Source organism: Mustela lutreola, chromosome 1, assembly GCF_030435805.1.
Source record: "Mustela lutreola isolate mMusLut2 chromosome 1, mMusLut2.pri, whole genome shotgun sequence".
Lineage (NCBI taxonomy): Eukaryota > Metazoa > Chordata > Mammalia > Carnivora > Mustelidae > Mustela > Mustela lutreola.
The window spans coordinates 240647482-240673472 of NC_081290.1; the positions used below are offsets into that span (position 1 = coordinate 240647482).

The following is a 25991-nucleotide window of genomic DNA, read 5'->3' on the forward strand; positions in this document are numbered from 1 at the left end:
GCCTGGGTGGCTCAGTGGTTTAAGCCGCTGCCTTCGGCTCAGGTCATGATCTCAGGGTGCTGGGATCGAGTCCCGCATCGGGCTCTCTGCTCAGCGGGGAGCCTGCTTCCCTCTGTCTCTCTCTGTCTGCCTCTCCATCTACTGTGATTTCTCTCTGTCAAATAAATAAATAAATAAAATCTTTAAAAAAAAAAAATACTTAAATATTAATCTATCAATATTAAGAGCACAGTGATTACTTTGGGGACAGTCTGCAATTGATTTTGCTAAAGAGCACTTTTCTCACAAGAGGTAAGAATTACTACTGACCTAAGATATTACTAATAGTGAATCATAGTATAATTTAGTTTATCAATACTTTTTTGTTGTTGTTACATAAATTAACCCATTTATTATAGGCTAGCAATGTTTCAAACGGCGGCGCTTCTACTGGTCTTTCAACTCCTTCAGTCTTCTGAATGCAGACTTTACTGTGACAGCAGAAGTGGTGTTGTAGGTCCAGGCGCCACCAGCGACGGTTTTCATGCAGGAGCCACAATGCCAGATCCCCATAGCTCGTCTTTTCATCTTGGTTTTGCCACAGAAGGAGCAAGTGTACTTGGCGTGCTGGCGTATCTCAATCTTCTTCACCATCTTCCTGAGGGAGGCACCATAACGGGTCCCATATTTGCCCACGATTCCGACCTTCTTGGTGCGTTTAGCCATGTCAACTCAAACCAGGTCTGAGCCCTGAGAGGAGTTTATCAATACTTTTAAGATAATTCATAGATCAAGATTCTCCAATAACTACCAAAAAAGCACATTTGGTCTTTTGCCCCCTTATCAGGTTGACTCTGGATGAAAAGTCTAGAAAAGCACTGCATAAAAATACAAATCTACTTGTTTGTCAAATTCTTTAGAGGAAATGGTTATAAATATTTGAAATATAAATAAAAGAGAGAAAAAACAAACACACTGTAGCAAAAGCAGACAAGTTAATGTCACATCTATGAAAATATATTATCCCTTTTTCATAAACAAAAGAGAATAATGCTGAATAATATTAGACTTTCCTAGTTAAGCTGCATCAATATTTTAATGTTTAGTTAGATTGTTATTATTTCCTCTCATTTTCCAATTTTATTGCTATCTGTAACCATTTCTAAATGCTGTGAACAATGAACAATTTTGTTAAAAAGCTGATTTTCTGGGCAGCTGGGTGGCTCAGTAGTTAAACATTTGCCTTCAGCTCAGGTCATGATCCCAGGGTCCTAGGATCGAGGCCCACATCAGGCTCCTTGCTCAGCAGAAAGCCTGTTTCTCCTCTCCCACTCCCCTGCTGTGTTCCCTCTCTTGCTGTGTCTCTCTCTGTCAAATAAATAAATAAAATCTTTTAAAAAAAAAAAAGAAAAGAAAAAAAGCTGCTTTTCCTGGGGTGGGGGAGAACCAGTTTGACTAATTCAAATTACAGAAAGAAAACTGGCCCATGAAATTAAGAGAATTATCTAAGATCATACATAACTAATAGGTAACAGAGCCATACACCTGGGTCTCTTCACTTTAATACTGGGGAAACTATGTCAAATAAGGGATGCACAACCTCGGGGCGCCTGGGTGGCTCAGTGGGTTAAGCCACTGCCTTCGGCTCAGGTCATGATCTCAGCGTCCTGGGATCGAGCCCTGCATCGGGCTCTCTGCTCCACAAGGAGCCTGCTTCCCTTTCTCTCTCTCTCTGCCTGCCTCTCTGCCTACTTGTGATCTCTGTCTGTCAAATAAATAAATAAAATCTTTAAAAAAAAAAAAAAGATTCTCTCTCCCTTTCTCTCTGCCCCTCCCCCTGCTCACTTGCTCTTGCTCTCTCTCTCTCTCAAAAAAAAAATTAAAATAAAAAAAATTTAAAAAGGGATGCACAACCTCTATTAAATTCTCTGGTGAATAATGCCACAAGCAAAGTCCCTGTTCTTCCCACCCAGCTAATCAATTAATCCCATTTACATCAACTAAGTGAATTATTAAGCTTTACTTAAAGGATGTAGAGGTGGTAGTATTAAGCTACTCGGGCTCTTTCCAATTGCTAGAACTATATGCAGATTCATTTAAATTACTTCACAACCATAGTTTAGTGCAAGAATATGTGGGATAGTATAGAAGCTCAAAAGACTCCACAATTAGGCCTCACTGAAAACTGGAACACTAATCAGAATAAAATAAAACTGGTATCCAGGGGTGCCTGGGTGGCTCAGTCAGTTAAGTGTCTACCTTCTGCTTGGGTCATGATCTCAGGGTCCTGGGTCAGGCTCCCTGCTTAGCAGGGAGCCTGACCCTCCCACTCCCTCTGCTACTCCCCCTGCTTGTGCTCTTTGCTTGCTCCCTCTCAAATAAATAAAATCTTAAAAAAAAAAAAAAAAGTAAGTAAGTAAGAAAAGAAACCACTGGTATCCAGTAAGAACTCTATACAGTAAGAACCATATACAGTGGCTATGTTTTATTCTCCACTAGGACTACTCTTTCTACTGCATGGTTTCTATTGTCCTGAGCTTCTGCTGTTTTCTCTGGTTCATATTCAAATTTCCGAAGGGAAAGGATTACATTGAGGGAATTCACCATTCTGTAAGACAGAACTACTGTACAGTTCTTAGGTCAGCCTCATTTATAAGCTAATGGCCTACATATATATCTCTGATGCCAATCCGTGGTCTGATTAATTGTGGCAGAGTAGAAAGGACTTATGATACAAAATGTAACAACTGATGCAAGCCCTTTTTTGTTGTTCTTGTTGTTTTCAGAAACAGGCTGCAGCTTTATCTCACACTTTGAGCATTATGTGTATTGATATACATTTGATTTATAAAGCAAAAGCTCTTTAGGTAAATTCAGACTTAAAAATCTAGCCACCCTCTCCAGGGCATGGTCTATCACCATATTGTCACCCCCTAGACACACACTCCTACACAGATCTCAAATGGTAACGACACCAACCTTCAGCCACCCCAGTGTTTTCTACTCCTGAGTGCAGAAGAGTTAACAGCCTCTTTGATAATAATCAAATTAATTTATTTTAATATATATTTAATATATTATACATGTGTAATGTGTATATTATTATATGTATATGTGCATGTACATACATATATGTATGTACATGCACATATGTATATGTGTATATGTATATTATATACATATATATGTATATTATTTGTATAACAATGTAATATATATTATTTTGATAATAATCAAAATATTGATACCTTTTCTCTGAATTGAGATTCTCCTTTGAACCCACATTAATTCCATATTTGTACTAATATTAAGTCTAACACATGAATTATGCTAGATAAAATTATTCATGTATAAGATAATTTCCTATTATAGAAAAATGATTGCCCTCGGGCGCCTGGGTGGCTCAGTGGGTTGAGCCGCTGCCTTTGGCTCAGGTCATGATCTCAGGGTCCTGGGATCGAGGCCCGCATCGGGCTCTCTGCTCAGCGGGGAGCCTGCTTCCCTCTCTCTCTCTCTGCCTGCCTCTCTGTCTACTTGTGATCTCTATCAAATAAATAAAATCTTTAAAAAAAAAAAAAAAGAAAAATGATTGCCCTAACTGGTACACCCAAACATCTTCTAATAGAAACATAGGTAGTTTTACAGGTTGCAACTTACTTAGTAGTTACTGTGTCAGATACTGGACTAAGCACCCAAAAGGAAATATCAAGATTAGCAAACTGAGACCTGTAAAGATTAAGTTTTGTTGTTGTTTTTTTTAAGATTATATTTATTTATTTGAGAGACAGAGAGAGCATGAGCAGGGGGAGGGGCAGAAAGAAAGGGAGAAGCAGACTCCCGGGTGAACGTGGAGCCTGACATGGGGCGGTGATCCCAAGACCCTGAGATCATAACTTGAGCCAGTCAGAGACTTAACCAACTAATCCACTGACCTACATACGTATCACCCAGGTGTCCCAAGATTAAGTTCTTATGTAAAATCACATATGATAAATAGTAGTGCTGAAATTAAAATCCTATCTATGTAGGCCAAAGCCCGTATTTTCAACAATCATTGGTCTTCTGTCAATGACCGCTAAATAGAATTACCAAAAGCATTCTGTAACACTAACCAAAAAAAGAAAGAAAGAAAATTCCTACCTTACTCTAAGGCAATATTTCCCAAAACACTGCTCAGTGAGATATTATCTATTATATATTAGAAGTTCTGTAATCAAATAAGTGTGGGAAATGTTATTCTAAAAAGAGCTCATCAAACTTTCATATTGCAGGGATTCTCACAACCACACTATAAATCTCCAAGAAGTAAACACATTAGACAGAATTTTCCATACATATTTCACCGAAGTTACTACTCTTCACAGGCCATTGCCTAGAACTATTTTGTGGAGCACACCTTAGAAAATATTTGTCTGGTAAAAAATTCACATGACCTTTTTTTTTTTGATAACTCACCTAAACTAGTCAATCAGTAAGTCTTATGACACCTGCTGACTCATACCCCACTTCTGGTGAAAATGTCATGGCCACACTGAGGGCCAATGGCCATGTTTTGGATAAAGTCGCTTTCCCGCTGTTCAAAAAGTACTCAAAGGGCAATCCATTCACTTATGTGGTCTACCTCAAAAAGGTGAGAAAAGGCAAGATGATTTATCCCAAGAAATGGAAGAGAGCAGAGGGGCCAGCAGAGCCATACAGGGGCAGCGGAACAGCTAGTGGATGTCACAATGAAACAGGAAACCCTAGGGCGCCTGGGTGGCTCAGTGGGTTAAGCCGCTGCCTTCGGCTCAGGTCATGATCTCAGGGTCCTGGGATCGAGTCCCACATCGGGCTCTCTGCTCAGCATGGGGCCTGCTTCCCTTCCTCTCTCTCTGCCTGCTTCTCTGCCTACTTCTCTGCCTACTTGTAATCTGTCTGTCAAATAAATAAATAAAATCTTTTAAAAAAAAAAGAAACCGGAAACCCTAGAGAACAAAGAAATCGGCGAACAGGAAAAAAAGGGGACTTGGGGGCACCTACATGGCTCAGTGGGTTAAGGAACTGCCTTCGGCTCAGGTCATGATCCCAGGCTCCTGGGATCGAGTTCCCCATGGGCTCCCTGCTCAGTGGAGAGCCTGCTTCTCTCTTTCCCTCTGCCTATCACTCTGCCTACTTGTGCTCTCTCTCTCTGTCAAATAAATAAATAAAATCTTCAGGAAAAAAAAAGGGGGGGGGGAGTTGAACAGAGAAGACCTGCAGAGATAAGCAACAGACAGGCTATGCACCTGCATTTGGGAGCTAGTGCTAGCTCCTATGAACCAAGTCCTTGGATTTCTCCATCTTTTCTGTACCTCTTATAATAACGTCCCTCTTTTCCTTGGGACCAAACTCATTTAATTTCAAAAAAGGAAAATCTAATTCATTTCACTAAAATGAAGCTACACAGCTCAGATGTTAAAAGAATACAGGGGCGGGGCACCTGAGTGGCTCAGTGGGTTAAAGCCTCTGCCTTCGGCTCGGGTCATGATCCCAGGTCCTGGGATGGAGCCCCGCATCGGGCTCTCTGCTCAGCCAGAGGCCTGCTTCCTCCTCTCTCTCTGCCTGCCTCTCTGCCTATTTGTGATCTCTGTCTGTTCAAATAAACAAATAAAATCTCAAAAAAAAAAAAAAAAAAAAGAATACAGGGGCACCTGGGTGGCTCAGTCGTTAAGCATCTGCCTTCCGCTCAGGTCATGATCCCAGAGTCCTGTGGTGTGGGATCGAACCCCACATCAGGCTCTCTGCTCAGCAGGGAACCTGCTTCCTCCTCTCTCTCTGCCTGCTGCTCTGCCTACTTATGACTTCTCTCTGTCAATAAATAAGTAAAATCTTTAAAAAAAAAAAAAAATGCTTGGGATTGAATCCCAGGTCCTGCACTATAAGATGCAAAACTCTAGACAAGTTACCTAAAGCCTCTAATTTCCATCTGTAAAGTGGAAATAATTGGAGTATCTCCACATAAGTAATCTATGATTAAATGAGATGTTTGTAATGTGTTTGTATATCTAGCAAGCACTGAATAAATGTTAGCTATTACAATTAATTTGCATGTACTTCTTTTCCTCTCACTCAAAATATGCTGTCCTTAAGGGTGCCTGGCTGGCTCAGTGAGAAGAAGGTGCAGCTCTTCATCTGGTTGTGAGTTCAAGCCACACACTGGGTGTAGAGATTACTTAAAATTTTTTTAAAAAAGGAAAAAAAAATCTTATCTTTAGACCATAACTGAGAAAGAAGAAAAGAAAATCTTACTTCTGGATGTAAAAATCTGATAAATATTGTTTTTTAGAAAATTACTAGTACGAAAATAAATAACTAAAATAAATTAAAAAAAAAAATTTACAAGTACACTGTAGCCACAATGCCTTAACTGCAGAGAATCTCTCACCCTTTGTACAATTTGCAGAAATAATAATATCAAATACTCAGAAAATATCTCTGATCCTAATGAAATGATTTTTCCACAACAGGGTAAAAATGTTTTATCAATACCAGATATACCTTATCTAAACCATCAACATTTTAAGAGTCCAAAACATAACAACTTTTAAAGGACAACAAAATAAATCCATTTTATAAAATAGTTTTTTTTTATTCTAAGATTATTATAACTGGAATCAATTTGTAGACCTACTAAAACAACAAGAAATACAAAGAGAACAAATACATAGTAGCTTCTACTGAGGACTTTTAATAACAAGCAACTTCAAATCCAAAAACAAGTGATCTCATTACCATTCACTGTGTTTTTAACCCCAATAATGCCTGGACCATATTAGATAAACTTCATATATTCAAATAGTTATTTACTTCCTAAGAATAACTCATAGTTGTTGTTTTTTTAAAGATTTAAATAAATTGTTATTCATCTGAAAAAGAGAGAAAATCTTAAGCAGACTCTGCACTGAGCACAGGGGCCCGATGTGATACGAAATCTCACAACCCTGAGATCAAAACCTAAGCAGAAACCAAAAGGCAGACACTTCACTGTGCCACCTAGGCACCCCAGTTCATACTTATTTTAAGATATATCTGTATCATTCTCCTCTGATTTGGATACTTTGGGTTCTCAAGTTCCATAGCAAAGAAATTAGTTAGATCACTTTAAAAATCACATCAAGGGGCACCTGGGTGCCTCAGTCTTTAAGCATCTGCCTTTGGCTCTGGTTGTGATCGCAGAGCCCTGGGAGTGAGCCCTGCTTCAGGCTCCCTGGTCAGCAGGAAGCCTTAGGCTTCTCCCTCTCCCACTCCCCTTGGTTGTGTTCCCTCTCTCGCTGTGTCTCTCTCTGTCAAATACATTTTTTAAAAACACTTTAAAAATAAATAAATAAATAATCTTTTTTTTTTTAAATTTTATTTATTTGACAGAGAGAGAGATCACAAGCAGGCAGAGGGGGAGGGGAAGCAGTCTCCCCGCTGAGCAGAGAGCCAGATGAGGGGCTCGATCCCAGGACCCTGAGATCATGACCCGAGCCAAAGGCAGAGGCTTAACCCACTGAGCCACCCAGGCGCCCCATAAATAATCTTTTTAAAATAATAATCAAATCAAAATATTTCAATTTCTTTCATAATTTACCCTCACTACCCACAATTTGTTAATAACATTAAAAGTCTACATTATTTTTATTTTAATAAGACTAATGATCTTTTACAGGTAATTGAATCTGTGTCCACTAAGGGCACACTCTGGTACAGGAAGAAAAAACTAATATTAGAGTACCACCACATATAAAGTAACAAGTCAATAACAAAATGACAATCCAATGTTCACATGGGTAAATGATTTGAACAAACACTTTACCAATAAGCACAAGAATAACCAATGTTATCTATCACTGGAGAAATCTAGAAATTAAAACCACAGTGATATATTAGAACACATATTACAGGGACACCTGGGTGGCTCAGTCAGTTAAGTGTCTTGCCTTCAGCTCCAGTTCTGATCCCAGGGTCACAAGATCAAGCCCCACATCAGGCTCCCTACTCAGCAGAGAGCCTGCTTCTCCCTCTGTCTGCCCCTCTCCCTCCTTGGGCTCTCCCTCTGACAAGTAAATAAAACTTCAAAAAAAGAAAAAACACATATCACAGAATGGCAAAACTAAAAATTACAAATTACAATTAACCCACTGAGCCACCCAGGCGTTTTAGCAAAGAAATTAGTTAGGTCACTTTACAAATACTAATGAGATTGCAGAATCACTGCAATTCTCATACAGTGTTGGTAGGGGAGTAAAATGCTACAATTCTTTTGGGAAAAGATGTGGCAGTTTTTTATAAGATTAAGCATATACCCACCTATGACTTGGAATTCAACTGCTAAATACTTACTACCAAAGAGAAACGAAAATGTATTTTCACAAAGGACTCAAGAATATTCATAGCAGTTTTATTCATTATAACCAAGAACTGGAAATAGTACAAGTATCCATCAACAAAAGGGTTAAACTGTTGTATATTACGGCAAAAAAATAGAAGAAACTGGGGCGCCTGGGTGGCTCAGTGGGTTGAGCCGCTGCCTTCGGCTCGGGTCGTGATCTTGGGGTCCTGGGATCGAGTCCTGCATCGGGCTCTCTGCTCAGCGGGGAGCCTGCTTCCTCCTCTCTCTCTCTCTCTGCCTGCCTCTCTGCCTACTTGTGATCTCTCTCTGTCAAATAAATAAAAAATCTTTAAAAAAAAATAGAAGAAACTTATTATAGAAATAACAAGTTGGATACATCTCAAAAACATACTGAGTGAAAGAATTACATAAAAGAGTATATGCTATATGATTCCACTTATATGAAGTTCTGGAATGGACAAAATTAATCCATGATGGAAAAAAAATAAAGAGTGACAGTAAGGGATCAAAATAATTTTAGCATAACTGTTTAATATTTTTCCCAATGTATTAATCTAGGTAACATAAAAGTCAAACCTGTCATGATTTTTAACCAAATGTAATGGATTTTTTAAAAATAATACTCCTGGAGACCAACTACATAAGGAAGTAATAGCTATAGTGAGCAAAAAATAAAGTTATACTGGTTAAGTTTATTTTACCACATCCTTTGAAAGACTTGAGAAAAATAAAGCTAACCACCAACACTGATGAACTGTATATAGAACAAAAACACTTGGTTAAAATAAGGAACTAAAATTTCTGAGAATGGTAAATACGTTTGTTTTTTTGTTTTTATTTTATTTTATTTTATTTTTAAGATTTTATTTATTTATTTGACAGAGAGAAATCACAAGTAGATGGAGAGGCAGGCAGAGAGAGAGAGAGAGAGGGTAGCAGGCTCCCTGCTGAGCAGAGAGCCCGATGCGAGACTCGATCCCAGGACCCTGAGACCATGACCTGAGCCGAAGGCAGCGGCTTAACCCAATGAGCCACTCAGGCGCCCTGTTTTTTTGTTTTTAAAGATTTTATTTATTTATTTGTCAGAGAGAGTGAGCATAGGCAGACGGAGTGTCAGGCAGAGGCAGAGGGAGAAGGAGGCTCCCTGCTGAGCAAGGAGCCTGCTGCAGTACTCGATCCCAGGACGCTAGGATCATGACCTGAGTCAAAGGCAGCGGCTTAACGCCTGAGCCACCCAGGCATCCTGGTGGGTGTAAATAATAATTATTATTATTAAATAATAATAAATATTATTGATATAATTTATTATATTAATTTATTATATTATTATATAATATTATTATATGTTATAATATATTATATATTACTATGTTGCTATATTAATTTATTATAATAATATAAGATATTATTATTTAATAATAATTTAATAATTATTTAATTTAATAATTATTTAATAATAATAACTTATTGATAAACTGATTATTCAGGGGGAAAAAAGAGTGACAGTGACAGCCCCTGGGAGGACAGAGGCAAGAATGGACTGGAAACAGGCATAAAGGAAAACTTTAAGAAAATGGTACTATACTGTATCTTGATAAGGAATTGGGTTATACAGTGTATAAAATTTCTAAAAATGTAAACTTTAAGATGTATATCTCATTATACATAAATTTTACATCAAAAGAAAAAAGGTCAAAAGAATGTTTTTTTTAATTTATCTGACCTATCATCACATAACTCTGAAAGAAATCATCACATAACTCTGAAAGAAATTATTATTTATTTCTATTTAGAGGGGCTGCCCTCACTGTCCTGCATGAATGAATAAAAGAATGATTTTTATACTCTTTTTTCTTATTAACATATAAATGTATTATTTGTTTCAGGAGCACCTGGGTGGCTCAGGGCGTTAAGCCTCTGCCTTCAGCTCAGGTCCTGATCTCTGGCTCCTGGGATCGAGCCCCCCCACACCCCCACATCCCACACACCCCCGCCCCCCGCAGCAGGCTCTCTGCTCAGCAGGGAGCCTGCTCCCCCCCCCCCTGCCTGCCTCTCTGCCTACTTGTGATCTCTGCCAAATAAATACATAAAATCTTTTTTTAAAAAATCAACATTTAGATAGGGACAAAAGGAAATAAGCACATATATCATTCATATTTTATAGTGATTTTAATGATTCTAGATTTTTTTTCAGAGGGGGGAAGGTGGCGGAAGGGACAGAGGGAGAAAATCTTTTTCTTGGTAACACTGAACAGTAATATTTTGTTTTTTTAATTAACATATAATGTATTATTTGTTTCAGGGGTATGGGTCTGTGATTCATCAGTCTTACACAACACCCAGCACTCACCACCACATATACCCTCCCCAATGTCCATTACCCAGCCACCACATCCCCCTTCCCACCCCCAGCAACCCTGTTTCCTATGATTAAGAGTTTTGTCTCCCTCTATGGTTTCATTTTGCTTCATTATTTCCTCTCTTCCCCTATGATCCTCTGCCTTGTTTCCTAAATTCTGCATATCACTGAGACCATATAACTGCCTTTCTCTGAATGACTTATTTTGCTTAGCATAATACCTTCTAGCTCCATCCACACTGCAAGATTTTAAATTTTTGATGGCTGTGTAATACTCCATTGTAGATCTATACCACATCTTTATCCATATATCTGTTGACGGATATCTGGGCTTTTCCCATAGCTTGGCTATTGTGGACACTGCTGCTATAAACACTGGGGTGCAAGTGTTCCTTCGGATCACTATATTTGTATCTTTGGGGTAAATACCCAGGAATGCAATTGCTGGGTCATAGGGTAGCTCTATTTTCAACTTTTGAGGAACCTCCATACTGTGTTCTAGACTGCCTGCATTCCCACCAACAGTGTAGGAGGGTTCCCCTTGGGAGAAAGAATCTTAAGCAGGCTCCATGCCCAGCACTGAGCCCCACATGAGGCTCGATCTCACAACCTTGAGATCATGACAAGCCAAAATTAAGAGTCAGATACTTAGGGGCGCCTGGGTGGCTCAGTGGGTTAAGCCGCTGCCTTCGGCTCAGGTCATGATCTCAGGGTCCTGGGATCGAGTACCGCATCGGGCTCTCTGCTCAGCAGGGAGCCTGCTTCCCTTTCTCTCTCTCTCTCTGCCTGCCTCTCCATCTACTTGTGATTTCTCTCTGTCAAATAAATAAATAAAATCTTAAAAAAAAAAAAAAAGAGTCAGATACTTAACTAAGCCACCAAGGTACCCCTCCACATTTTTATCCCCAAAAGACATGAAGCTAGAAATATCAGATATAGCAAATAAATACTCAAACAAGTTTTTTTTTAATTTATCTGACCTATCATCACATAACTCTGAAAGAAACTATTACTTACTTCTATTTAGAGGGGCTGCCCCCACTGTCCTGCATGAATGAATAAAAGAATGATCTTTATACTCTTTTTCCTTATTAACATATAAATTATTATTTGTTTCAGGAGCACCTGGGTGGTTCAGTGGATTAAGCCTCTGCCTTCAGCTCAGGTCATTATCTCAGTGTCCTGGGATCAAGCCCTGCATCAGGCTCTCTGCTTATCAGGGAGCCTGCTCCCCCCACCCACCCACCCACCTGCCTCTCTGCCTATTTGTGATCTTGTCAAATAAATAAATACATAAAAATGTATTATTTGTTTCAGGGGGATTCATCAGTCTTACACAATTCATAGCACTCACCATAGCACATACCCTCCCTAATGTCCATCACCCAGCCACTCTGTTTCTTCCACTCTCCTTCCCTCCAGCAACCCTCAGTTTGTTTCCTGAGATTAAGAGTCTCTTATGGTTTGTCTCCCTCTCTAGTTTCATCTTGTTTCGTTTTTCGCTCCCTTCCCCTATAAGCCTCTGTCTTATTCCTCAAATCTCTCATATTTGTGAGATCATATGATAATTGCCTTTCTCTGGTTGACTTATTTTGCTTAGCATAATACCCTCTAGTTCTATCCACACCATTGCAAATGGCAAGATTTCATTTTCTGATGGCTGCATAATATTCCATTGTATACGTGTGTGTGTGTGTGTGTGTGTGTGTATCACGTCTTCTTTATCCATTGATTCTTATACTCTTGAAACATTAATGGTAACTATGATTAATTCAAACTACTAAAATGTCAATTACTATTAAGAAATGCAATAACTTCTAATGGAGTAAATTATGAACTTTGTTTATACATATGTCACAGATTCATACTTTAATAGAGTACATATACATACATGCAGGCATGTGTGCAAAGTTTAGCATGCATATCTCTGCCTCTGTTTATCAGGTTACATGCTCTATATAAATAACAAATAATGTTCATTTTATTCATTCATTTAATTTCTACAGAATTCAGGTTTTCTAAAGTACACAATTTAAAAATTAGCTTATCTCTAGAAATTAGTTAGGCCAAAGAACACTGCATGTTCTTTCTCATAAAAGTTTTTTTTTTTTTTTAATTGAAGTAACACTAGTATATAACACTATGTAAGTTTCAGGGGTACAAAATAACACACACACAAATTTTTTTTTTTTTTTTTTTTTAAGAGAAGGAGGGGAGGGACGCCTAAGTGGCTCAGTTGGTTAAGCATCTGCCTTCAGCTTGAGCCATGATCCTAGAGTCCTGGGATCAAGTCCCACATCAGGCTCCTTGCTCAGTTGGGAGCCTGCTTCTCCCTCTGCCTGCCACTCCCCTTGCTTGCATTCTTTCTCTCTGAGGAAGGCAGGCTGGCAGGCAGGCAGACAGGCAGAGAGGGAGGGGCAGGGTGGGGTAGAAGCAGACAAAGAGAGTAGGAATCCCAAGTAAGCTCCACACCCAGCACAGGGCTCAATCTCAACACCCTGAGTTTACAATCCCTGCCAAAGTCAAGAGTTGGATGCCTAACCAAGTAAGCCTTCCAGGCACCCTAACTTTACTACAGTTTTACATCTATATATACTACAAAGTGATCACCACCAAAAATCTAATTACCAACCACCACCACAAAACTGACCTCTTCATCTATTTTGCGTACCTCCCAACTCCCTCAGTCTATTCTCTAGTAACCATCAGTCTATTCTCTGTATCTAGGAGGTTCTATATTGCTTTGTTTATCCATTCTGTTTTCTAAGATTCTACATACTAATAAGATCATATTATGTTTGTCTTTCTCTATCTAACTTAATTCATTTAGGTTCATCCATTTTGTCACAATGGCAAGATTTCCCTTTTTATGGCTGAATAATATTCCATTCTATGTACTCCACATTTTCTTTATCCATTCATCCACTGATAGACACTTAGGTTGTTTCCACATCTTGGCTACTGTAGATAAGGCTGCAATGAACACAGGGGTGCATTTGTCTTTCTGAATTAGTGTTCTCATATTCCTTAAATAGCCAGAAGTGTAATAGGTGAATTATATGGTAGACTGTTCTTAATTTTCTGAGGAATTTCCATACTGTTTCCCACCAACAGTGTACAAAGCTTCCCTTTTTTCCATATCCTCTCAAGCACTTCTTTCTTTCTTTCTTTCTTTTTAAGGATTTTATTTATTTATTTGACAGAGAGAGACACAGCAAGAGAGGGAAAACAGGCAAGAGTGTGTGTGCATTCTTGGTTCCCTTGTTATAAATCAATTATGTGTGAGTTTCATTTCTGGGCTCTCAGTTCTGTTCCAATGATCTACATGTCTATTTACAATGCCAATACCATACTGTTTGATTACTACAGCTTTGTAGCAGAGTTTGAAATCAAGGAATGTGATACATCTGGTTTTGTTCTTTCTCAAGACTGTGTTGGCTATTTGGCATCTTTTATGGTTCTGTACAAATTTTAGAATTATTTGTTCTAGTTCTGTGAAAAATGCCACTGAAATATTGATAAAAAGTCATTGAGGGGCCCCTGGGTGGCTCAGTCAGTTAAGTCTCTATCTTCGACTCAGGTCATGATCCTGGGGTCCTGGGATCAAGCCCTGGGATCAAACCTCCCCACCCTGATGGGGGCCTGCTTCTCCCTCTCCCTCTGCCTGCTGCTCCCCCTGCTTATGTGCTCGATCGTGCGTGTGCTCTCTCTCTCTCTCTCTCTCTCTCTGTCCAATAAATAAAATCTTTTTTAAAAATTGTACTGAATCTATAGATGGTTTTAGGTAGTATGGACAGTTTTAACAATATTAACTCTGAGTACAAAATATCTTTCCATTTATTTGTGTCTTCATTTTCTTTCATGAATGTATTACAGCTTACAGTGTGTACAGGTGTTTTACCTCCTTGGTTAAATTTATTCCTAGGTATTTTATTCTTTTTGATGCAATTGTAAATGGGACTGCTTTCTTATTTTTTCCTTTCTGATAGTTCATTAGTGTATGGAAATGCAATAAACTTCTGTATATTGATTTTGCATCCTGCAACTTTACTAAATTCATTTATTAGTTCTAACAGATTTCTGACAGAGACTTTAGGATTTTCTATGAATAGTATCATGTTATCTACAAATACTGAAAGTTTTACCCCTTACTTTCTCATTTCAATGCCTTTTATTTCTTTTGTTTGCCTTATTGCTGTGGCTAGGGCTTCTAATATTATGCTGAATAAAAGTGGCATCCTTAAAAAAAAAAAAAAAAAAAGTGGCATCCTTGTCTTGTTCCTGATCTTAGAGGAAAAGCTTTCAGCTTTGTTTTGTTTTCTAATATAAGCTCTACTCCCAACATGGGGCTTTAACTCCCAACCCCAAGATCAAGAGTCACATGCTCTACCAACTGAGCCAGACAAACACCCCAAGGTTTCACCGTTGAGCATGTTAGCTCTGGGTTTGTCATAAATGGCCTTCAGTATACTGAAGTACAATTTCTCTATACCCACTTTGTTGAGAGTTTTTATCATAAACGGATGTTGAGTTTTGTCAAATGCTTTTTTTTTTTTTGGACCTATTGATGTATCATTTTTAGCTTTAATTTTGTTAAACTATATTGACGATATTAAAAAGAAGAATATGACATATCAAATGGAAAATTTATCCTGGCTGAAATTAAAATATCTGGAACACATTCAACATATTAAAAAATCCTCATGGGAAAAGTAAGGGAATACTTGAACATCTATTATCCCTAAAAACCAAGGAAGTATTTAACATTCAAAAATAATACAACTCGGGGCACCTGGGTGGCTCAGTGGGTTAAGCCGCTGCCTTCGGCTCAGGTCATGATCTCAGGGTCCTGGGGTCGAGTCCCGCATCGGGCTCTCTGCTCAGCAGGGAGCCTGCTTCCCCTCTCTCTCTCTGTCTGCCTCTCCGTCTACTTGTGATTTCTCTCTATCAAATAAATAAAATCTTTAAAAAAAAAAAAATAATAATAATACCACTCAACCACTACTTCAGAAAAATTACCCAATTAAGTCTTAAACAACAACCTGATAACTACCCCAAAATTCATGATTTATAAAGATAATATTAAAAAATAACACTGTAAGATAATTCAAGATGTTTATATGACTGTGCTTCCACCTTAGGTAAAGTCTACTATGGGACATTTGGAAATAGCAGACAGCTTGGAGACTTTAACACTTAACATAGTTAAATTCAAAGATGGTTCTACAGCCATACTAACCTCTTCATGGCTCCAGGGTACTTATAATGAGAAAGGAATAGCCAGCAGCCATGATCTTCCCCCCTACTCCCATCAATAATTTATATAGTGACTCAGTCTTCCTCATTTATAACCCTAATAATCAAAGTACTTCAGGAAAACTAAGCTTATCAGGAAAAAAAAATGAGAATAAATGATTTTTTTAATTTTCTTTTAAAGATTTTATTTATTTATTTGACAGAGAGAGAGATCACAAGTAGGCAGAGAGGCAGGCGGGGGGCGGGGGGGAGCAGGCTCCCCACTGAGCAGAGAGCCTGATATGGAGCTCCAACCCAGGACCCCGAGACCATGACCCAAGCTGAAGGCAGAGGCTTGACCCACTGAGCCATCCAAGTGCCCCAAGAATAAATGATTTAGTGTTTAAAGATCTGATCTTTATACTAGGAGTTCTCATTTTAGGGAAAGTACCTGTTGCGGGGGGTGGGGGGAGGAAAAGGATGGCATCCTGGCTACCATCTGACATAAGTAAATTGTTCATTCAAAATGCACTTCACAAATATTTAATAGGGTGTTTTTTATGTGCCAGGTATTTTACTAGGGACCAGGAATTTTTAAAAAGAAAGGAAGGAGGGGTGCCTGGGTGGCTCAGTGGGTTAAGCTGCTGCCTTCGGCTCAGGTCATGATCTCAGGATTCTGGGATCGAGTCCCGCATCGGGATCTCTGCTCAGCAGGGAGCCTACTTCCCTCTCTCTCTCTCTGCCTGCCTCTCTGTCTACTGTGAACTCTCTCTGTCAAATAAATAAATAAAATCTTTAAAAAAAAAAAAAAAAGAAAGGAAGGAAGGAAGGAAGAAAAAGAAAAATGAGTAGGATACAGTTCCTTTCTAGAAGAGCATTATAGTCAAGTACAAAAGTCAGCAAAATAATCAGCACAAAAAGCATCTTTTTTTTTTTTTAAGATTTTATTTATTTATTTGACAGAGAGAGACACAGCAAGAGAGGGAACACAAGCAGGGGGAGAGGGAGAAGTAGGCTTCTGGCTGAGCAGGGAGCGGATGCAGGGCTCCTTCCCAGAACCCTGGGATCATGACCTGAGCAGACGCTTAACAATGGAGCCACGCAGGCACCCCAAGTATCTGTTTTTTAAATGTTAAACGACCCGTATCCCAGGACAATTAATATGAGAAGATCCAGGGAACTCAATAAAAACCATATCCAACTGAAATTTTGTGAAATACGCCTAAATATTACATACATCTAGGTAAAACACATCAATATAAAAATAACAAATGCCACTTTAAGGTACTTTTTCTGCTAGGCAGAAGACCCTATTTATGAGTTCATGTAATCTTCAACAATCTTAGGAAGCAGAGACTACCATTACTATTATTGTTACTGTTATCTCATCTCTAATTTCTCAAATTGTGTCCTCTTCTATTTTGTACTTTTTCAGTGAGGATATGCATGAGGTAATGTAACTGGCTGGTCACACCTGAGCATAAATTCTCGAGTCAGACAACCTGAGTTTGAATTTCTTAACCACCTACTAAAGTATGACTATACAAATCAATTTATCTTCTGTAAGCCTGGGATAGTGGTAACTAGGATGTCTCAGTCAATGACAGAGCACTGAGGCCTTAGAGGACCAGGAGACGCCAATCATTGGTGGAGAGTATGGCCCTGTCATGCAGGACACCATGACTGCAGGATACAGATAAAGCAGATTTCAGATGTCCTCTGCCAATGACACTTCAAATACCATAAGGCATCCTAGGTATGAATTTGAAGCCAAACTACTGAAAAATTAAACACAGTGACACGACCATTTTATTGAAGAAAAAAAATTACTCTTGTTTTATCTCCAGGATTTTAAGTCTTCTTTAACATATGAAAATCCCTTTAGAAACTTCCTTTATCTCTACCCTACCCCTATAAACAATTTAAAAGTATATAATCAATCTCTCCTCGTAATCACAGTTTGGCAATTTTTGCCCATGGGTCTTGTGTCCCGTGCTATAATAAAAGCACCTTTTTGCACCCCCCCAAAAAAATAAAAATTACTCTGGTAGCAGTATGGAACTAGACAGAGAAGAATTTAACCAAAAAAAAGAAATAAGTATATTCCTATAGCAGATCACTAGCTACCTCCTAATAGCTACAATGATAATGGTGGTGGTGGTGATGGTGGCAGTTGACAGAAGCCCCAGTTTTAAGTAGGGATACGGATCACATTTCTCAGTATCCTGTCAACTAACTTTCAACCAAACAAGGTGATGTGGGCCTAAAGGGAAGGAGTCATCCCTCTTCTCCACTTCGTCCATCCTCTTACTCAGCACACAGATGTGACAGGGTTAAGATGTTAAATATAAAGCTGGAAGCAGTCTATACAAACCCAAAACAGTCTAGACCCAAGACTTTACATGAAAGAGAAATAAATTTCCATATTGGGGTTTTTTTATTGTTTTAAGATTTTTTTATTTGACAGAGAGAGAGAGAGAGAGAGAGAGAGCTGAGAGCAGGAACACAAGCAGGGGGAGTGGGAGAAGGAGAAACAGGCTTCCTGCCTACAAAAAGCCCAATGCCAGCTTGATCCCAGGACTCTGGGATCATGACCTGAGCCGAAGATGGACACTTAATGACTGAGCTACCCAGGAGTCCCAAATTTCTATATTGTTGAGAACATTTATGTTATTAGATCTCTACTAAAGGCAGTCAAACGTCTATCAAAACAGAGTGCTCTTTATAGCAATGGAAAAGGACCCGAACCATGGCAGTGACAGTAGAAACAGAAAGAAAAAGAGGAATGTGAGAAAAACTTAAGAAAAATAAAATACTTTTAAGTGAAAATGAAGGAGAAAAGGAAAAATGTGGCAAGCTTCTGATATGAGTGAATGACCAAGGTGAAAAGGTTTGGAAGAGCAAAGGATATTTACTCAGCAATGCTGAATTTCCAACTCCTCTAAGACTTAGGTGGATGTTTTTTTTCTGTAGGCAGTTCCACGTCCTAGTCCCCACCTACATACCCTTGCTAGTATCCTCTTGATGTCTGAAGGCTGTCCAAAAATCCTAATGATTACAAATTTAGTAGGTTTCATACTGATAAGGATGTGAGCCTTTTTTTTTTTTTTTTTTTAGATTTTATTTATTTATTTGAGAGAGAGAGAGAGTGAGAGAAGGTACAGGGGGAGGAGCAGAGGGAGAAACACACTCCCCGGATGAGCAGGGAACCCAACATGGGGCTCAATCGATCCCAGGACCTTTGGATCATGAGTTGAGCCAAAAGCAGATGCTTAACCAACTAAGCCACCCAGATGCCAAAGATGTGAGTCTTTTAAGTAATTTTTCCATTTCTCTGCTAGTGAGACTGATCAAGCATAACAAAATTACAAATTCCTCAAGAACAAGGCCAACATCTACACCCCAACCTGACCACTCACTCAATAGACATTTGACCGACTGGCTTAAAGGAAGCCATTTGAAAATTCACTTATGAAAGTCTGCTGATCTTTCTCTGAAGGTGAAGGGTCTGATTTTTTTTCTAAATGCTCTACTCCTATTAATAGAACCTGTAAAAGAGGGTGCCTGAGTGGCTCAGTGGGTTAAGTGTCTGTCTTTGTCTCAGGTCATGATCCCAGAGTCCTGCAATCAAGACTTGCATTGGGCTATCTGCTCAGTGGAGAGTGTGCTTCTCCCTCTCCCCCTCCCTGTGTGCTCTTTCTCATAATTCTTGAAGAAAAAAAAAAAAAGAAAGAAAGAAAGAAAGGAAAAAAAGGAAGAACCTGTACAAGAGAACTTTCAGTATCTGGCTTGTTTTTTGCTGTAGCATGATGCCTGGCCCATAAGAGCCTCAAATAAACAAATAACTAAACAGTATATTTACCTGAGAATTCCCCAACTTCAACAGGGGACTGCACACAATGTAAGAACATGAGCCATGGACTTTAAAAACAAACAAACAAACAAACCAGGATTCAGAACCTGATGCCACCAGTCCCAGCTATATAACCCTGAACAAATTACTTAAGGTCTCCAAGTCTCAGTAACTTCACTTATCTTATGTATTTGTTGAGAGAAATTAATGATAAATAAAGTTTGGCATATGGTATTTGATAAATGACAGCCATGTTAATGGAAACTATCTATCCCATCCTTCAATTTAAAAAGGCCAGATAATGTTATCATATAATCTCCTGAACTATATTGTGGTAACTTTATGAAATGTTACAGTGTTTTCAAATATCCTTCATGCTTCTACAACCATATTTCTCAAACACACAATCTGAACAATAGCAGTGAAAGAAAATTTGGGGGACAAAGAAGAGTAATACAGTTAACTTGCGTTTTTAAAAGCCTTCAGTTTTTCACCAATCTAAATCAATCTTTAGGGACGCCTGGGTGGCTCAGTTGGTTAAGCAGCTGCCTTCAGCTCAGGTCATGATCCCAGCGTCCTGGGATTGAGTCCCACATCAGGCTCCTTGCTCAGCAGGGAGTCTGCTTCTCCCTCTGCCTCTGTCTGCCATTCTGTCTGCCTGTGTTCGCTCTCTCTCCCTCTCTCTCTGACAAATAAATAAAAAAATCTTTAAAAAAAAAAAAATCAATCTTTATTGTTGTTCCCTCTCAATTTGTTCCTCCTTTAAAAAAAAATGAGTTTTGGGGCGCCTGGGTGGCTCAGTGGGTTAAAGCCTCTGCCTTCGGCTCAGATCGTGATCTCAGGGTCCTGGGATTGAGCCCCACATCAGGCTCTCTGCTCATCGGGGAGCCTGCTTCCTCCTCTCTCTCCCTGCCTCTCTGCCTACTTGTGATCTCTGTCTGCCAAATAAATAAATAAACTCTTTTTTTAAAAAATGAGTTTTGTTAATCTAGTCCTGTGTGGATCCTGATTTATGCAGGCTACAATTATTTGGTAAAATATCTGTCTCAAAAGAAAAACAAGTAGCATTCTTTTCAAATTCCATTCAACCGCGTGGGACAATTACAAAGCATTTGTAAAATTCACTCCAGTCCCAACTGCTACTTTCCATTGTAAATTAATGTTCATACTATTATTTTCCAAGCTTGTTCTGACACTTGATTTCTTTCTCTAAATGTAGCTGGACTTAGCTTAAGCTGGAAAAAACGAAGCACATATTTTTACCTACAAGCAGATGTCAATAAGTATAAACAGATTTTTTTCACTTAAAAACTTGCCTCGGGGTGCCTGGGTGGCTCAGTGGGTTAAGCCTCTGCCTTTGGCTCAAGTCGTGATCCCAGGGTCCTGGGATGGAGCCCCACATTGGACTCTCTGTTCAGCAGAGAGCCTGCTTCCTCCTCTCTCTCTCCCTGCCTCTCTGCCTACTTGTGATCTCTGTCTGTCGAATAAATAAATAAAATCTTGGGCGCCCGGGTGGCTTAGTGGGTTAAAGCCTCTGCCTTCGGCTCAGGTCATGATCCCAGGGTACTGGGATCGAGCTCCTTGTCAGGCTCTCTGCTCAGCGGGGAGCCTGCTTCCTCCTCTCTCTCTGCCTGCCTCTCAGCCTGCTTGTGATCTCTGCCTGTCAAATAAATAAATAAGATCTTAAAAATAAATAAATAAATAAAATCTTTAAAAAAAACTTGCCTCAAAACTAGTTATTTTCTTTTTTAAAAAAAGATTTTATTTATTTATTTGACAGAGATCACAAGTAGGCAAAGGCAGGTGAGTCGGTGGGGAGGAGGCAGGCTCCAAGCTGAGCAGAGAGCTACATGAAGGGCTCAATCCCAGGACCCTGAGATCATAACCTAAGCCTAAGGCAAAGGCTTAATCCACTGAGCCACCCAGGAACCCCAAAACTAGTTATTTCCTTAAAAAAAAAAAAACAACTATTTTCTCTAAACCAAAATCTTCAATTTCAAGTTTTCAAGCCTATATTTTAAATAAAGTGAATTGATAGCATATTGGCTTAAAGGAGAAAATAAATTGAGATGTCAAGTTCCCAAACACATTGTTTTTTCAAATCATAGTGCTGACCTTGTAAATTAATAAAATATACAAAGAGCTACAAACAATGGATCAAGGGAAAAGAAGTAATCTACTTCTGATGGTCTTATCAATGGAAAATGGGAAGATACAAATTTTTACTCCTAACTCAGTCTATTAGGGAAATCACTAAAAAGAAAGTTCTATAAATCTATCTATTTGATAAATGCCAACTAAATAATTAGTCACCTCTGATTAGGTAAAGTAGTCTGCTAAAACAACATAACTATCTGGGGCACCTAGGTGGCTCAGTGGGTTAAGCCTCTGACTTCGGCTCAGGTCATGATTTCAAGGTCCTGGGATGGAGCCTTACATTGGGCTCCCTGCTCAGCAGGAGGCCTGCTTCTCCCTCTCCCACTCCCCCTGCTTGTGTTCTCTCTCTTGCTGTGTCTTCTATCAAATAAAATCTTTTGGAAAAAAAAGTACACCTATTTAAAAAAAATCTCTAAAAAGAAAAAACAAAACAATATAAGTATCTCTGCTGAAAGGATTTTTTCTCCAGTTTCAAAAATTTGTCTATTCAAAGAATATTGGGATTTATTTGGGCCATGCCCTCAAGGAACTCTCAGTCTAGATAAATCAGACAAATACAAAAGGGAAGAGCATATAATTTTCAGAACTTAAATTACTGGTTTTAAATATGTTTGGGACATATAAAGGCCTAGGACATATAAAGGCCAAAGACCAGTAGCAATCTCTAACTTTCAGAGACATAATTTGAATTAGGCATATATCTGATATCTCTGCTCCAATTCCTTAGCATTTTCACCCACATGAAGCTATTCAGTTTACTCTGTTGCTGCTTAAGCCATAAATCTTATTAAGCGATTTTTTTTCTAATTAAAATCCCTCTGAAGAAAATGGGAGTATGAAGTAACACAGTCTTTCTGGAAGAGAACTGAGCAATATACCTCACAACTATTTTTTTTTTTTTTTAATGTTCTTTTGGCATTCAAGCATGGCTGGAACCAGAAATTTGAGTGATGTTTCCAAGCTCTGTCTCTCTCTCTCATGCTTTGGCTATCTCTGACTTTATTCAATATTCAGCCAGACTCTCTAAACACAGTACGGAAAATACACACCAGAAACCCCAACTAAGTCACAATCTCCAACCTTAGTCACCCTTGTAGAAAGAGAATGTCTTGTTCCTTCCAAAAGAAAAGATCCAGAGATGGCTCTTATTAGCCCAGTTTAAAATAGGGGGTGGGAGTAACTAGGACTAGCATTTTCCCTGGGACTAAAAGAAAGAGAAGACATGCCTCCCAAAGAAAAGGATGTTGGAGAAAAAATTAGCACATGTCCATATAAATAAACATATCCTTTGATCCAGCAATCCCACTTCTAGAAACTAAAACTTGCACTATTATTGTGTTACAATTTTTATTATTTTTTATTTTATTTTATTTAAAATCAATTAACATGGGGCACCTGAGTGGCTCAGTTGGTTAAGCGACTGCCTTCAGCTCAGGTCTCGATCCCAGGGTCCTGGGATTGAATCCCATGTCGGGCTCCCTGCTCAGTGGGGAGCCTGCTTCCCCCCCACTGCCTGCCTCTCTGCTTACTTGTGCTCTTTCTCCCTCTGTCAAATAAATTAAACCTTTTTAAAAATTATAATAAGATAAAATAAATTAACATGGTGTATTACTAGTTTCAGAGACAGTTTAATGATTTATCAATTGCATATACCACCCAGTGCTCATTACATCAAGTGCCCTCCTTAATGCCAGTCACTCATTTACCCCACCACCCTCACTTTCCCTTCAGCAACCCTCAGTTTATTTCCTATACTTAAGAGTCTCTTATAATTTGTCTCCCTCTCTGATTTCATTTTATTTTATTTTCCCCTCCCTTCCTCTATTTCATCTGTCCCATGTCTCCAAAGCCATAAGAGACCTAGGAATAAACCTAACCAAACAGGCAAAGGATTTGTACTCAGAAAACTACAGAACACTCATTTAAAAAATTGAGGAAGACACAAAGAAATAGAAAAACGTTCCATGCTCATGGATTAGAAGAACAAATATTGTTCAAATGTCTATGCTCCCTATAGCAATCCACACATTCAATGCAATCCCTATCAAAATGCCATCAACTTTTTTCACAGCTGGAACAAATAATCCTAAAATTGGTATGGATCCAGAAAAGGCTTTGAATAGTCAAAGGAATGTTGAAAAAGAAAACCAAAACTGGTGCTCAAAATTCTGATGCATCTACAATTTTCTCATATGTCTGTTATCCATCTGTATGTCTTCTTTGGAGAAGTGCCTATACATGCCTTCTGTCATTGATTGATTGAATTATTTGTTCTTTGGGTGTTGAATTTGGTAAGTTTTTTTTACAGATTTTGGATACTACTAACCTTTTACCTAATATGTCATTTGCAAATTTCTTCTCCCATCCTGTCGGTTGTCTTTTGGTTTTGTTGACTGTTGCTTCCTTTGTTGTGCAAAAATTTTTCATCTTGATGAAGTTCCAATAGTTCATTTTTGCCTTTGTTCCCCTTGCCTTCGGAGATGTGTCTAGCAAGAAGTTGCTATAGCCGAGGTCAAAGAGGTTGCTGCCTGTGTTCTCTAGGATTTTGATGGATTCCTTTCTCCCATTTAGGTCTTTCATCCATTTTTAGTCCATTTTTGTGTTTGATGTAAGGAAATAATCCACTTACATTCTTCTGCATGTGGCTGTCCAAGTTTCCCAACACCATTGTTGTAGAGACTGTCTTTTTTCCATTGGATATTCTTTCCTGCTCTGTTGAAGATTTCTTGACCATAGGGTTCAGGGTCTATCTACCTCTGGGTTCTCTGTTCTGTCCCTGATCTACTTGTCTTTGTTTGTGCCAGTACTATATTGTGTTGACGATTACAACTTTGGTTTCTTGTTTTTTGTTTTTTAAGATTTTATTTAGGGGCACCTGGATGGCTCAGTTGTTACACATATGCTTTCAGCTCAGGTTACAATCCCGGGGTCCTGGGATCAAGCCCCATATCAGGCTCCCTGCTCCGCAGGAAGCCTGCTTCTCCCTCTCCCACTCTCCCTGCTTGTGTTCCCTCTCTTGCTGTGTAGCACCCCAATGTTCTCCTAGCTGCCTGTTGAGCCCAGCACCCAGCCACGGCTTGTTGCTGGATCAAGCCATTGACCTCCTTGTGGCCATCTTCCACAAGTACTCAGGCAGTGAAGGGACAAGAACACTCTGACCAAGAAGGAGCCAAAGGAGCTACTCCAGAAAGAGCTCACCACTGGCCAAAAGCTGCAGAATGTGGACACTGCAAAGGTGATAAAGGACCTGGACCAGAACAAGGACCAACTGGTAAACTTCCAAGAATATGTCACCTTCCTGGGAGCCGTTCTGTTAATCTACAATGATAACCTAAAAAATCAGGAAGGCAGAGATACACTCTGTCAGGCCTAACTCAAATCCAGTGGTGGGTAACTGTACAAAAAAATTTTTTTATTAAAAAAAAAGTGAGGGCGCCTGGGTGGCTCAGTGGGTTAAGCCTCTGCCTTCAGCTCAGGTCATGATCTCAGGGTCCTGGGATCGAGCCCCACATCAGGCTCTCTGCTTGGCAGGGAGCCTGCTTCCTCCCCTCTCTCTCTGCTTGCCTCTCTGCCTACTTGTGATCTCTCTCTGTGAAATAAATAAATAAAATCTTAAAAAAAAAAAAAAGTGATAGGAGAGCTTTTAGAAAACATTATTTCAGTTTAACTGTACAAATTAAACCAGTCCAGGATTTAGATGTTTGGGGATTTGAACTACTGTTTTTTAAAAACTGCTTCAACAAACATTCATGCTTACTGAGTAATTCAGATTAAAATCAAACAGGAAAGATTACAAAGCATTAATTAAATATGAACACATAGTTCTACAAAACTTATTTTTCTTTTAAAGGTAACAGAAAATGTGATGCTTGTTTAGCTGCACTTTGAGTTGTGGGTGAATGTTATGACCATGTTTCTAGGTAACATCAAAGTTTTGTCAATGCTGAGAACATGGGTGGAAAACAGGTACAAATACAAAGATGCCCTTCTTCCCACAGTTCTGTATACGCTATATTATTCTTTTCCTATGCTGAATTCTAATACAGCAGACCAGC

The 25991-nt window shown here is 39.0% G+C and overlaps 2 protein-coding genes and 1 pseudogene across 3 annotated transcripts in view; 1 reads left to right on the forward strand and 2 right to left on the reverse strand.

The window, feature by feature from the left end:
• Window positions 1-25991, reverse strand: part of SBF2 (SET binding factor 2) — a 479243-nt gene that overhangs the window by 436447 nt on the left and 16805 nt on the right. The gene's annotated exons all lie outside the window — the stretch shown is intronic.
• LOC131809162 (large ribosomal subunit protein eL43-like) lies at window positions 237-1705 on the reverse strand. The gene has a single exon (XM_059135893.1). It carries the CDS (start codon window positions 703-705, stop codon window positions 427-429), a length of 279 nt encoding a protein of 92 aa, XP_058991876.1. The 5' UTR covers window positions 706-1705; the 3' UTR covers window positions 237-426.
• Window positions 4502-25309, forward strand: LOC131818806 (protein S100-A6-like; annotated as a pseudogene).

Excerpts from the sequence above, each read along its gene's own strand:
- LOC131809162 (XM_059135893.1), bottom strand. The coding sequence starts at position 705 with ATGGCTAAACGCACCAAGAAGGTCGGAATCGTGGGCAAATATGGGACC.